This window comes from Rhineura floridana, chromosome 8 (genome assembly GCF_030035675.1).
Source record: "Rhineura floridana isolate rRhiFlo1 chromosome 8, rRhiFlo1.hap2, whole genome shotgun sequence".
Classification (NCBI taxonomy): Eukaryota; Metazoa; Chordata; class Lepidosauria; order Squamata; family Rhineuridae; genus Rhineura; species Rhineura floridana.
Window position 1 is genome coordinate 14394016 of NC_084487.1, and position 14866 is coordinate 14408881.

At 41.7% G+C, this 14866-nt stretch overlaps 1 protein-coding gene across 19 annotated transcripts in view; it reads left to right on the plus strand.

Annotated features, from left to right (window-relative positions):
• Window positions 1-14866, plus strand: part of CELF2 (CUGBP Elav-like family member 2) — a 672363-nt gene that overhangs the window by 586234 nt on the left and 71263 nt on the right. For 14 of the 19 annotated variants that reach the window (XM_061638323.1, XM_061638322.1, XM_061638327.1 and 11 more), the window contains 2 exons: window positions 5404-5433; window positions 11401-11480. In XM_061638323.1, the coding sequence (XP_061494307.1) occupies window positions 5404-5433; window positions 11401-11480 (110 nt within the window). The remainder of the gene's footprint in view (window positions 1-5403; window positions 5434-11400; window positions 11481-14866) is intronic. The other 5 variants (XM_061638320.1, XM_061638329.1, XM_061638332.1 and 2 more) reach the window with 1 other exon arrangement.

The window sequence follows — 14866 nt, forward strand, 5'->3', positions numbered from 1 at the left end:
CACCATGTTAACCACATCAGTCTCTCACTTGTGTAGGAGTAATCCAACTGAGTTGTACCTTACGGAAACCAGAACAAGGCCTAGAGTGGACCACTTTAGGGCAGTTCATCTCTAACCCTCTCCCCCATCTCTGTACTCTGAGCCTAGGGCAAAAGTCTAATTTTTCAACAGAAGGGCAGAGTCTGTTTCAGCCCTCCCTGTCCTGGTGCTGTCCAGATGTTTTGGCCCACAACTCCCATCATCCCTGGCCATGCTGAGGCTGATAGGCGTCGTACTCCAAAACTTCTGGAGGACCCCAGGTTAAAGAAACTAGTCTTTGCTGTGCGACACAACACTGGTACTTTAGAGAAAGGTGTGAGGTGATGTAGACATTCTGATGTCTAATGTGTGTGGATGTGGTGGGGGGGAGAGATATTTTTTAATTCTTGCAGTTTGCACCTTGAAGCATGAGATTTGATTAGTCCTATCTTAATGTGCATAAGTGTAAACATTATTAGTGGACATAAAGCTGTCTAGCTGTCCTCTTGATCTCAAATGACTGCTTAGAGCTATGGCTCTTTATGGGGTGGTATTATTATTGTTGAGATTTATGACCTACCCTATTTTGTAGGCTCAAGGAAGCGTGCAGTGTTTTAAAAAGCACCTTTGGTATTTGCCCATCATTAAGGTGCATTATTAAAATGTCTCCTCTAGCTCAGGTCTTCTTTCTGTGCAAGAAGGAAGCATAAATAGAGGACCCATTGATTGATTTTTACTACATTAAATAAAGGATGCATGTAAATTACACGTGTCAACAGAAGGAAAGTTTGCAAAATATTTTCACTGTGTATGCATATCCTTAGCACATAAGTCTAGGGTTGAACCAAATGCACTCCCCCCTGCAATAAATTTGCCCCCATTCAAAAGTGGTGAATTTGGGAAAGACATTTTAGTTTTGGAGGCAGGGATGAAACTATTCACAATACTTTGATGGCAGGGGCACCCTCACCTTGCCAAGAAGAAGGCTTGTGCCTAGGGATAGAGGAAGAATCCATTTTCAGTGTATTAATACATGGAATTTGGCAGTTCCATCCCAATAACGCTCTGCCCACATAAGACCACTGCTTGCACTGAGTGCTTGCTTATGCTACTTTTTAAAAAAGTCTAAATATATGCAAAATGATATGCAAAAATACATATTTTATACATGTCATACTAAAAGAGTCAAGCCCCACGCAGTACTCTATTTCTGAAGTATAATTTTATGAGTATTAATATATTCATATTTTATACAGTTATATTATCTGCTTAAGTGCTGGTTACTTTAGAAAACCTGCAGTGTATACTGTATAATATTGAATGTATAATAAAGTGAATAACAATGAATATAATATGTAAACTAATAAAAACTAGGACAAAAATAGCTTGCTTCTCATCAAGATCAAAGACAAAGATGGTCATTAGAAAAAAAACCCCATTTGGATAAGCTTGGCATCAAGATTTTCAATTCCATCCCTGTTTAAGAAAAAACACAAGGCAGAAACTTTCCCTTGCTTCCACAGTGCATCCCACAAACCCTGCCCCCCCCCAGTTACTAGCACATTTTTTAAATTAATGACTGGCAGGGAAACCAAACAAATGGTAAACAGATTGAAGATGGCTCCAATTGTGCTATCCCAGGCTATGGTCTGAAGGCACATGAGGCCAGCATCCTGCTGAAGCTAAGCAGGGTCCGGTCTGGTCAGTGCCTGGATGGGAGACTGCCTGGGAACCATATGTAAGCCGCCTTGGGTTTCTATCATGGAAAGAAAGGCGGGGTATAAATGCAATAAATAAATAATAAATAAATAAACATCCCACTTGGTACTTAATTTGTTATCTGCTAACTTCAGCAGAGTGCATTCCTAGACTACAGTGAGAGGAGGTTACCATAGACACGGGGTTGTGGTGAAGGACCCTGAGTTCCCTTCCTCAGAGAAGACTCTGAGAATGGGGAATATTTGGGGAGTGTTGGGGGGGAGGTGGGTTTGTTGCACCGAATCCACTGTAATTGCACAATCTGAACTTGCCAATTCGTGATTGAATCCTGCCTGCAAAATAGCGGCAGTTCGGAAGCTCCCTCAGTTCTTAGCGAGTAGAAATTGTGATAAATGCATAAACTACACCTTAATGATTCCCTTTATTCCTTATTGCTTAAGTTTGTCCGGCCTGTTAGACAATGGCTAACTTGGCATGTACCATTAGCGCTAAGAAAGCCAGGGGGAGAGGACAGAACTACAAGCAATACTGAACATGGGGTTGCTGCCAAAAGCAACAGCCCCATGTTAAGTCCTTTATTCTCCTCCCCATAATGTCCAGTTCAGCATACCTGTATCCTGGGACCACTGAGCTATGTCTCATCAGATGTTATGAAGGGTGTGGAGGGATCTCAACATGGTGCTATCATTTCTGGTAGCAGGCCTGTATATTTTGCCATGACTGAAATTTCTATGAACAGGAGGGAAAAAACCCTGAGAATTGCTGGAGCAATTACTCCTCAACAAAAGCTTCCTTTTTCTGAAGTTGTTTCCCATTTGGTGAGTCCCATGATGAAAACTCTAAGGTGAGCAGGAGCTGCCAGAGCAGGTCTCAGGCTACAACTAACCGCTGTTTATTCCCCTTTGAGCCATGCATTCTGGAATGAGGATGATGTACACCAGCTTGCTTCTTGAAGCTGGGCATACCTACCTTCCTGGGCAAGGTCTTGGAACGGGTGGTTGCTGGCCAGCTCCAGGCGCTATTGGATGAAACTGATTATCTAGATCCATTTCAATCGGGTTTTAGGCCCGGTTTTGGCACTGAGACAGCCTTGGTCGCCCTGTACGATGACCTATGTCGGGAAAGAGACAGAGGGAGTGTAACTCTGTTGATTCTCCTTCATCTCTCAGCGGCTTTTGATACCATCGACCATGGTATCCTTCTGGAGAGGCTCGCGGAGTTGGGAGTTGGAGGTACTGCTTGGCAGTGGTTCCGCTCCTACTTGGCGGGTCGTCTCCAGAAGGTAGTGCTTGGGGAACATTGCTCGACACCGCGGGCTCTCCAATATGGGGTCCCGCAGGGGTCAGTTTTGTCCCCCCTGCTTTTTAATATCTACATGAAGCCGTTGGGAGAGGTCATCAGGAGTTTTGGAGTGCGTTGTCATCAGTATGCTGATGACACGCAGCTCTACTTCTCCTTTTCATCTTCTTCAGGTGAGGCTGTCGATTTGCTGAACCGTTGCCTGGCCTCGACAATGGACTGGATGAGAGTTAACAAACTGAAGCTCAATCCAGACAAGACTGAGATGCTGTTGGTGGACGGGTTCTCTGATCGGATGGTGGATATATACCCTGTCCTGGATGGGTTTACACTCCCCCTAAAGGACCGGGTTCGTAGTCTGGGAGTCTTTTTAGACTCTTCCCTCTCACTTGAGGCTCAAGTAGCCTCGGTGGTTAGGAATGCGTTTTACCAACTTCGGTTGGTAGCCCAGCTACGTCCCTATTTGAGTAAAGAGGACCTTACATCAGTGGTACATGATCTGGTAACCTCACGTTTGGATTACTGTAATGCGCTTTACGTAGGGCTACCTTTGAAGACAGTTCGGAAGCTACAACTAGTGCAAAATGCGGCGGCCAGATTGCTGACAAGGACCAAGCGGTCCGAGCATATAACACCTGTTCTGGCCAGCTTGCACTGGTTGCCAATATGTTTCCGGGCTAGATTCAAAGTGTTGGTATTAACCTATAAAGCCTTATACGGTGCGGGACCACGATACCTTGCGGAACGCCTCTTCCGATATGAACCGGCCCGTGCACTACGTTCTGCTACGAAGGCCCTCCTCCGGGTTTCAACTCACAGGGAGGCCCGGAGGGTGATGACAAGATCTAGGGCCTTCTCAGTGGTGGCCCCCGAACTATGGAACAGTCTCCCTGAGGAAGTACGCCTGGCGCCGACTCTGCTTTCCTTCCGGCGCCAGGTCAAAACCTTCCTATTCTCTGAAGCATTTTAAGTTACATTGATCTAATTTTAATAATGTTTATTGTATTGTTGATTGTATTTTAATATTATTTTGTTATTCATTGTATTTTTATACTATTTTATGTTCACCGCCCAGAGAGCTATCGCTAGTCGGGCGGTATATAAATTTAATAAATAATAATAATAATAATAATCCGGTTTGCATGTTACAAGATACCATGTGAAAGAGTTTACAGCTGGTGCTTTCTGCATACAGTGGTCACATATTATTCACCAGCAATGTCTGCTATTACCATCAAGTAGATTGTTCTCTACATGGTGGCAATCTATATGGTGAGTTACAGTATTTTCTGTGGCCATGGAGTGAGCCAACTACCACATGGACAGTGTTACAGTTGTCATCCATATGGCTGCTGGAACATGTATCCCAGCCCACAGATGCTCCCTGATCCGGTTGGGGTGTGGATTGTGGCTTTGTCATCAACTTGTTTCTATCCTACTGTATATTGTTTGCATATTTGGCATTTGTTTAAGGGAATCCTTTCAGTAAATCGAGAGCTAGTGTGGTGTAGTAGTTAAGGTGTTGGACTACAACCTGGGAGACCAGGGTTCGAATCCCCAAACAGCCATGAAGCTCACTGGGTGACTCTGGTCCAGTCACTGCCTCTCAGCCTCAGAGGAAGGCAATGGTAAACCCCCTCTGAATACCGCTTACCATGAAAACCCTATTCGTAGAGTCGCCATAAGTCAGGATTGACTTGAAGGCAGTCCAGTCCAGTAAATCTTTGAATCATCTACACACACACACATGCGCACACACCACCAAACACATGCACACGTACACATGTACACCTCCAGATGCTGCTGTAGTCTTCAATTGCTTCCTTCCTTGAATAAAAGGCATATGAACCCTCATGTTCTCAAGAAGACTTGCGGTAGAAAAAGTATTTGCTCCTTTTGCCTGTTGAAAAAACCAGGGCAATGGGCTGCAGATGTGATGAGCAAAATGACATCCAGAGGTCTCTTTCCTTGAGTGGCCATTGGTGGGCGATTTCAGTTCCATGCCTTAGAACCACTGCTCTATGAGAACCATGAAGAATTAAACTTCTTGTTTCCATAGAGGAATGATAGAGGGGGAGAAAGCAGATCAAGAGATTGCACTGCACAGTAGGTTCAGAGGTGCCAAGAAGCAGAGAGCAGAAGCAACCCACAAGACGTTGGGAAAAGGCTGGGAAGGTGGGATAAGAGAGGGCAATTGGTTCACCTAACTTGGGAACAGCTGCATCAGAGCCTTCATCTTGTGTAATGATTTTACTGCAGTTGAGATAATAAAAATGGGTAACCCTTATTTATCTGCTTACAATGAGTAATGTTTGAAAGATAGATGACTTTGAGACTGATGGTAAATTTGGACCTCTTTAATTTTAGTGCACAGCCTCAATATGGAATCTAGCCGAGGTACTGTAGACCATTTACCATTTTACTACTAAACCTGTTTGTCTAGCATTATGTATAGAAAGTTGTTGCTTTGTTTGAATAATTTTTTAATTGTCCAAAAAAAAAGTTTCCTCAAATATGATTGCAAAAACCTGTCATGTGTCTAAATAGTTAAAATATTGTCACCTGGTTGGTTGTATTGGAAAAATACAAAGTAGCAAAATCTCTTAGTAAATTTTAATGTTCCATTTTGTTGATATTGCTCAGCTATGCCCATTAATTCCTATGAGGGCATTGTCTTCTCTGGTGTTAAGGACTTCCATGTTAATGATGACAAAACGCTGTATGATGTTAAAATGCATTGGTAGAATTTAATGAGCCAGTGTAAATTAGCTTTGGGTTCAAGCAGACATTGCTTCCTCTGAGATCCAGTGTATTGCTGCAAATGAAGAGCCAGTCTCTGCAATGCATATTCCTCTGCCCCCTCCCAAATAAAATCCCCTCTTCCCTCCTTTACCTTATCCACTGCTAGAAAGTCAATATAGTTTGCATTTAAAGGTGAACTAACTGAATTTGCACTTTTTGAAACAATATGCAAAGTGAAACAGAGCCATCTTTCAAAATCCACACTTCTCTGAATTTTGCAGTGTGGTTCTCCCGCCAAGAAATGTGTACAAAAATGCATATAGCAGGGCGACATGTGCATATAAATGCATATATTACTAAAAATAACATACAAAAACACATTACATTAGGGGATATTGCTTGGCAAAGATGTGTATATTTGCATACAAAAATGTATAGGAGAAATTCAGACTAAAATGCGGAAGAATTTTCAAAAAGACTTCCACCCCCCTCCACCCCCAAAAAATATCACAGAGTGAGTTGGAAATGTGGAGAACTAAACTTAAGATTGGAAAAATGAGAACCTGAAACTGACATACTCATCCATCCTGTTTAATGCCATGGTAAGGGGGTCCCCCTTTTAACCAGAATTTTAAACCAGGGTTTGAAGGAATTTAGCAAACCTCGGCCCCAAAGAGACCTGGTTGAGATTAGCTATGTTTGGTAATTTTATTTATTTATTTATAAAAGTATTTATATACCACCAACTTATGTAAAATATTAAGGCAGTGTACCAATGTATACAATAAAACAGAAAAGCACCATAAAAACAGTACAAAATAATCCTTAAAATGACTGGCTAATCAAGAAAATTTAAACTGCTGCATAGGCTCGTCAGCATAAAAAGGTCTTCAAGAGAGACCATGTTGCACATGTAACAATAAAATGTTTTATTGTTACATGGGCATTATTACCAACAAGTTTAATCTTCTTGGCCAAGGTTTGCAAAACTATTTCAAACAGGGAAAATATGGGAGGAATTCACCCTAGTAAACAGAAGAGGGAGGACACATACCTGAGGCCGGCTCTGACATGCATGCAATGGTTTGCAAAGTGCCAGCATTGCATTTGCACCAGACCATCATGTAGTTCAATTAAAATGTTAATGCCTTCTTGACTTGATATTCTTTCCAGGAAGATGCAGATAGAAAAACAAACAAATAAACAAGCCAGCAATGTTTTAGATTCACAAATTGCTTTCCATAAAACAGTCTGTTTGACTGTAAAATGTATTCTTTGTTTTGCTCATTGACCACAGGGGCAAAGATATTGAAACTTTAAAAAAAAAATAGCCTTGGTTTTCTGTAAGTTTCATGCCTTAGCTCTATAATGGTAATGTGCCTCAGCCTCTGTTTGTATATTTAGACTTGCTTCATTTGAAAACCTTTTTAAAGTCGTGGCAATAATAATAATAATAATGTTTGGAAGAAATTGAGTGGAACATGCTGAGATTTTTTTAAAAAAAACAACCACCAAGTTCCAAACAATGCCAGGCTAAAAAAGCTAAAAATCAATGCACTTTTAAAGTCATTAGAGATCAGAAGCAAAATAAGGCTAAGCTGTGTTGGCTAAGCTTTCAGTATGTCTCAGAATTGCTATAAAATCATCTTGAATATGCACTATTTCGCAGCCTTTTCATGTAAGTCACCTTTGGAGAATGTGAGAACAAAAATGCCAATTTCAAAAGCCGTCTTTTTCATTCGTGAAAAGCAGCCTTGTAAATAAGTTCACAAAAGTTTATTAGCATGCAAAAAGAATTTACCAGGCTGCTGGGGGCTGGCAGAAGAGAGGCGGAGATCTTTGCCCCTCTTACAGCAACCCACTGCATTTCTGTGCTGTACGCAGAAGAGCAACGGAATGTTCTGCCTCCTTCACCAGTTCACTCACTCGCCTCCCTGACATTCCATGCACTTGCCTGCAATTTCTTCTACCCTATATCTACTGGATTAATGCTTAAATACAAGGATGAGTTAAAAATGAAAACTAGCTGGGCAGCACTAAAACTGATGTCCATTATTTACTGATTTTGGTACAAATAGGGCAAAGTTACCTCCTTCCTCCCCGACCCCCCCCCCCAGGCCTAAGTCATTCATTGTCTTTTCCACCATTGGTCATGAATATGATGCTCCTTCAGGTACACACTTTCAAGTGTCGTGCAATGTTAGTGTTTTTTTTTTAATTCAAATGCATTAAAAGTTGCACCCAACTTTTGGTTATTTCTGTTTGGGTGGGGAGGTTAATTCACACAGTACATTTTTTCAAATGTCTTGCGCTGTTCTGTCATCCACAATCTGACTGTGTGAAATCTGCAATAATCCGTTATCATATAGCCATTGGCCATTTGCACCCAAGGCAATTGCCAAACAATGGTAGTCAAGATGTGATGTAATGTCAGCCATGGGTTGGTTATCAGTTGTCATGCAGTGGTTGCTGCTTGAACATGTGGAAATGCCCTTTGTCACTAATTAGCATTTAGAAATAAAGCTACACAATATTCTGAAGTTGGACTCATCTTGGACCTCCAGACAACATTTCTAGCACTCACATAGAGGCAGACCAAAAGAAACGTCAGTCTCTACTTATGTCTATGAAATCCATGCCTGTCCATAAAAATGATACCGTACCGTAAGGATATTTTAAGTCAAATTAGCCAGGTCAGCTACAAAATGTAGAATATGTAGAACATTAACTTTTATTTGGGGTTTTAGAATTGCCTTCCAAGGTAAAATTTTCAATGCATCCAAACATATTACTGGAAAAGAAAATCCATTGACAAACATTCATATTAAGGGAGTTCACATGAATCCAGTCACACACTGAAAACACATGTGGTAATTTGGTTTGGATTTTAATGTGAAACTGTTTCACACTTTCTGAAACAATATGCAAACTGAAACACAGCTATCCTGCAAAGTTTGCGCTTTTTCCAATGTTGCGATCCATTTCTCCAAATAACTTGTACCAAAAATGCATAATATATACATAACATGCATATAAAATGCAAACTTTTTGTGAAAATAACACATAAAATGCATATTAGGGGAAACTGCTTGCAAAGATGTGCATATTAGGCAAAATTGCATACAAAAATGTGTATATTGGGAGAAATTTGCACTAAAATGCTGATGAATTTTCATGAGAACTTTAAAAAATCACAAATGGATGTGGAGAACTGAACTTAAAACCAGAAATATGAAAAATGGACAGAAAGTGAAGCTGAGCCATTTGCCCATCCCTCCCACACACACAGGATCCCTCATGCTTTCAGCCCATGAATGGGGTTGTATATACCCCCCTACAGTTTTAGTGCTATTCAGCATCCTTTCATTTCCCTTACATCTGCTTCTGTACCATTTTCCTTCCTCCTCTTTGCCCTCCCTATCCTCAGCATCATTTGCCTACACAAAGGGTGGGCAACCTGTGGCCTAATTCAGACGCTCTCTGCAAGTGATCAGTTCAGACCTCTGAAAAGAGTGATCTGCCCTTCTCTGAGCACGAAGGAGGAAAGGAGGGAGAGGAAGGGATGTCACAGAGAAAGGCAGGGAGAGAAGGGACCACTTTGGGCCGTGGCCCTGCCTACTGACAGCATGTGGCCCCTGACAGAACACAGCCTCAAGAGAAGAAGAAGAAGAAGAAAAGGGTTACTCAACCCTGGCCTATGCTGTCATTTAAACACAATTGTCTTTGGCAGCCGATGCGATTTTGTTTCTACACATTTGTGAAACCATCACATCTAGATGTAGCACCATGTTGTCATCAATAGTATCAGAAAACTACTTACAAAGAATAAAAGGGCAGCCTGGGACATGGAGGCCAAGAAAGTGTGGGCCAAGAGCTAGGGAAACGCTGGCAAGAGAAGTAGCATCAAGACAAAGCACCGCAAATGAAAGGCTCTCCCCCACGCTGTTTTGAAAAGGTATGCCATATTAGGTATAGTCAGTTGTAGTCCCTCTACACTGTAGACATTTGCTACAGTGTTAAGCTGCTGATCAGACTGGTAAGGTTCAATGTAAGGTTCAGATGAGTCATGTTTCTAAGGCTGTCCAGGTTTAGCAGTGTTCTTTTTTTTTTCCTGGAGTTAAGGCCACTATTTTTCATCCATGATGAGGAAACATAATTTTCTCAGCTGTGGATAATTCTGAAGGAGCCCCATGCAAATTACTGCTCTGTCTTCGGTAGTCACCAGAGGTAAATAGTCTACTGTAGAGGGTACCTACTGTTTATTTTAACTAGCAATCTGTCCCAGACCCAGGAGCCCCAATGTATAATATGCCTGCTTCTTCCCATGACTATTCATTCATATGGACAAAGGAGATCTCTTTGCATTTGTTTGTGTGAACCAATCTGCTCCCATCATGACATAGCACATCTACACACCTAAGCATAGGCAGATGCCTGGATCAGAGCAATGAGCTTTTAGGGTCATTTAAGTGTAGATACTTGTATGCTCAGTGCATTCATTCATTCATTCATTCATTCAATTTGTTAGACGCTCATCTGGCTGGTTACCCAGCCACTCTGAGCGACGTACAATACAGCATAGTCACAGTGCAAAGTCATTGTCCTCAGAAATATATTGTTTTTGGTAAGCATTTAAAACCAATATTTTATTTTGGGATGAGTAAAATCTCACGCGCTCACCTACACACACATACAGACACATTATTGCGGAGTTGACTGATGATGGTTTGGGCATTATTTTAAAGTAGTACCCCCATCATAATGTAATTTACGCATCTCCCTCAATCCCACCCTGTATAATCTCATAACATATGGTCAGCTGGCATATTTCATCATGTTGGGTGGAAAGCAATGGAGAAGCCTCCTTAGATTACATTGCAAGAAATACCAGCAGCTGAACACTGAATCAGTGATTTCATAACTGGCTAGTTGTGCTTGTTCAATAATATCTGAAGGCACTTGTGTCGGACTGAGTGTGACGTCCTGAAACTGTTGTAGTAAAGCTTTGCTTGCAAAAGCAGCAGCCACGTGCCAGAGCCTGCGCCCCTTAGTACTTTAAACTAAAAACCCATCATATTTATACTGTAGCTTTTGCTTATGTCATTGGCCCAACGCTGAATTCGGCTTAATTCAGTTATTAAACCATGTGTTAGCTCATGAAGTGTGTAGTAGTTTCTCACTGTGGTTTTAAATAAATACCTTTAAATGCCTGAACATCTTAAATAGCCAGCCAGCAAAGATTCAGTGAATGGGAGATGCCTCTGGGAGTCCCCCACTGGTTTTCAGACCCTATTGCCTAGACAGGTGGAGGAAACACCCAAACTGTGTTGTTTTTCTCACCCAAACTCACTTTCCCCCTTCCCTCCCTCTCTCCTTCCTCTTTCCTCCCTCCTCCCCCCGCCAGTCTATGGCCAGAGTAGCAAGCCAGCACTCTGTGGAGCCAAATAAATTAGAAAAGTGGTTTTATTTTCTTTTTGTTATTTTTTTTAATGTTATGTACTACAGAGAACAGTGTCGTCTTGTGGCCGTTCTCGTAGACTGTGTTGGTTTAACAAGCGTCCAACCCTTTTGTCTTGTTGTTTTTTTTGTCTTTCCTGCTCCCTTGTCCCCTTGTTCCCACAGGCTGTGCGTTTGTCACATTTTCGACAAGGGCAATGGCACAGAATGCAATCAAAGCCATGCACCAGTCTCAGACCATGGAGGTACAGTACTGTATCGTCTGCCCTTTTCTTTCTTTCCTTTGTGCAAATGATTGAGAATGTAAAGCCATGCTCTCCTGGAGAAGATCAGGCACATGACAATCACAGACTTAAACTTCCGCTGACTCCCTGCCACTTCCTCTCTTTTGTTTCCCCATTTCTGTGACATTTAGTTCCCTTAATTGTCTGAGAACGCAGGGTGATCTCTTCCTCTGTTGTGATTTCGCAATGTGGTGGCATTTAGCAGAATATGAAATAGTCCGTTGAAATGCCACTTTGCCATCTGGCAAAATACGTATGCATTTGGCACACTGAATTGTCCTTTATATTACTTTAAAACAATCTGTGAACTTCAGGCCACCAGTCATAAATTCAAGCTGGCTAAGCGATTTGGGGAAGGGCAGATATTTTTTTCCCTGCATACAAGCATCCATTACTGCAACTAGCCTACTGCACTGAAAATTCAAATTATCTCAGAAAACAATAAATTGCTAGTCTCTCCGTGAGAGAGCAAACTTCCATTCCACCTTTGGCATGTACTAGTGAAAGAAACCAACTTTTCAAATATATGTGCCTTAATAAAGGTGTGGTTTTTTTGCAGTCTGTGATTTATGTCATGGTCTTTCAGAATTTTGCACAAAAAGCCTCACAAGTTGACTATGTCTTATTCTGGATCTTCTAATTTAATCATCTGAGAATGCATGTTATATTGTATTATGTATACTGTATCTGTGTATTGATTATCTCCTCTAAAACAGCATTTTGATGTAGTGTGTACTTGTTTCTTGCTTTTTTTTCTTGTTTCTTGCTTTTCTTTTTAAATGAGGATTGTTCGACTTTCTGTAATAATATCCCCCCCCCTTTGCAATGCTTTACTCTCCCAAAGCATGCTGGGTACTTTTTAAAAAAAATCCCAACAGTGTGTCCATGTCATTGAACTGCTTTGTGTATTGAACAAAGAAGAAATTAAAAATATAAAAGTGCATGAAAATGTCACTGTCTTCTGTATTCTCCGGAAATATTGATATCGGCATTGCAAAGCTATTGTCTTTCCAATATCTCCTGACTTTAGTTGAGATTATTTTGATATTTTATAATCAATCTGTTTTTCTTTCCAGTGTGATCCATTTTTTAGGCATTGAGAGTCTACATCGTTAGATGTGACTTTTGCCACAGAAAGGAATCCAAATTGTCTTCACTATTAAATGACATTTAAATAGAAAGATGTGTCTGTATGCACACATTAATATTAAAAAAACAGGAACTTTAAAAAGAAACCTCTTTGGGTTCAGTAAGGAACCTTTGCTCATCTTCTGTGCCCTACCCTGCAATGTTAGCAAACGCATTTTATTATTTTTTGCCTCAATGCAAAAAGGAGAGGTATAGCAGGGTAAAGACACACTTACTGTTCTGCTGGTTCCAGTGTGTCTCTACCTCTCTTTTCTGAAAATGGGGGCACTCATCGCAAGTCAAACCCTGCCCCTTTTTACTGTAAAACCTGGTGGGATCAGCTGGAGTGCTTTATATATATATATATATATATATAATATAAATTCAGCTTCACAAAGATTTCGCAAGTGATTGGCAGATCAACCCATTGCCCCTCCAGCTGTGGCCAATGGAAACGCTTTGCTGTAGGTGACTAGTGTGGTCATAGTCTGAGTCTAAAACACTGGTTCTTAACCTTTTTTGGGTCACAGATTCCCTTTGAGAATCTGATGAAAGCTATGGACTCCCATAAATAAATAAATAAATAATACAATATTTTATTGCGTTGTTGTTGTTTGTGTCTGGTTCATGGTCCCCTTGAAGTCCATCCATGGACCACCTAGGGGACCATGGACCTCAAGTTAAAAAAAAACCCTGGTAATGAACTCAACTTCTCCTGATTGGAGAAGATTTGAAACAGGAGTGGATTAAATCCTCAAAAATATGAAAATTATTGTATCCAGGACTGCTGTTTTGCTAGCACAGCAGACCTCCACTTGAACAGTGGAACTTTCCCCCCCTCTGTCCTGCAGCCCCTGACCCACCCTCAAAATATGCCCCAATGGGTTGACCCTCCAGTCGAGAGCAAATTTTGAGGCTGTGCAGAAATTTTGAGGCTACTGATTGCATGAACAGAACTCCACATCTGCGGCACTGGATACAACCTCTACTTTTTAGCAGTCTTTGCCATTCTGGCACCCTCCAGATGTTTTGTACTACAACTCCCATCAGCCCCAGCCAGTACTTGTGACTGCAGGTGATAAGAGTCATAGTCCAAAATATCTGGACTTCACCAGCTTGGCGAGGCCTATTTTAGAACCTTCTGATGATTCTAGAAGTAGTCCATTGAGAAAATTAAGGGAGTGTTGAGCAGTGTGGCTGGTGTGGCCAGGGTTACTGGCAACCCTGCTGTTCTCTTTAGGCATGAGTTGAGGTGGCAAAGCAGTGGTGTGGTTAGGTAATTTTCATCTCTAGACTTAATGATCATATGAGGCCTTCTTTAGATGTGTATTGTTTTACTTCAAATTGTAGTAAGCTAAGCCTACTCTGTATGGGGGCACTCCTGCCCATTCTTCTGAATGGGGCCCCCAGGCTTCTGCCCCAAAGTCCTTCCCTGATGACACCACAGTGGAAAGGAGAATACTACAGTGGCCTTTGGTGTAACTGCAGCCAGGAATCCAGGTATTCCTGGATGAGACTGATTATCTAGATCAGCCTTTCCCAAATAGTGGGCCACCAGATGTTGTTGGACCACAACTCCCATCAGCCTCAGCCAGCATTGCCAATGGTCAGGAAAGATGGGAATTGTGGTCCAACAACATCTGGTGGCCCTCTAGTTGGGAAAGGCTGATCTAGATCATTACAATCTGGATTCAGACCCAGTTTCGGAACAGAATCAGCCTTGGTCATCCTGATGGATGTGTGAGAGAGACGGGAAATGCAGCTCTGTTACTTCTGCTCAGTCTCTCAGTGGCCTTTTATACCATTGACCATTATATTCTCCAGGACTGACAGTGGGATGGGCATCAGAGGCACTGTATTATGGCAGTTCTGCTCTTACCTTCAGGGCCATGTCTAATGAGTAGCACTGGGTGAGTGTTCCTCGGTCCTCTAGCACTGGTGCTATTGGGTTCTGTAGGGTAAGGTTCTCTCACCAGTGCTATTTAACATCAATATGAAGCCATTTGTAGTGGTAATTAGGAGATTTGGAGCAAGGTTTCATCAGTACACTAAATCAGAAGAAACTGTGAATGGTCTGGATCGGTGTCTAAATGCTGTAGTGAACTGGATACGGGCCAATAAATTGTGCTTGAGTCCTGGGAAGATGGAGGCTCTTTGGGTAGGTGGTTCTCATGTCTGGGAGATAGGCAAGTTATCTGTCCTGGATGGGGTTGCGCTCT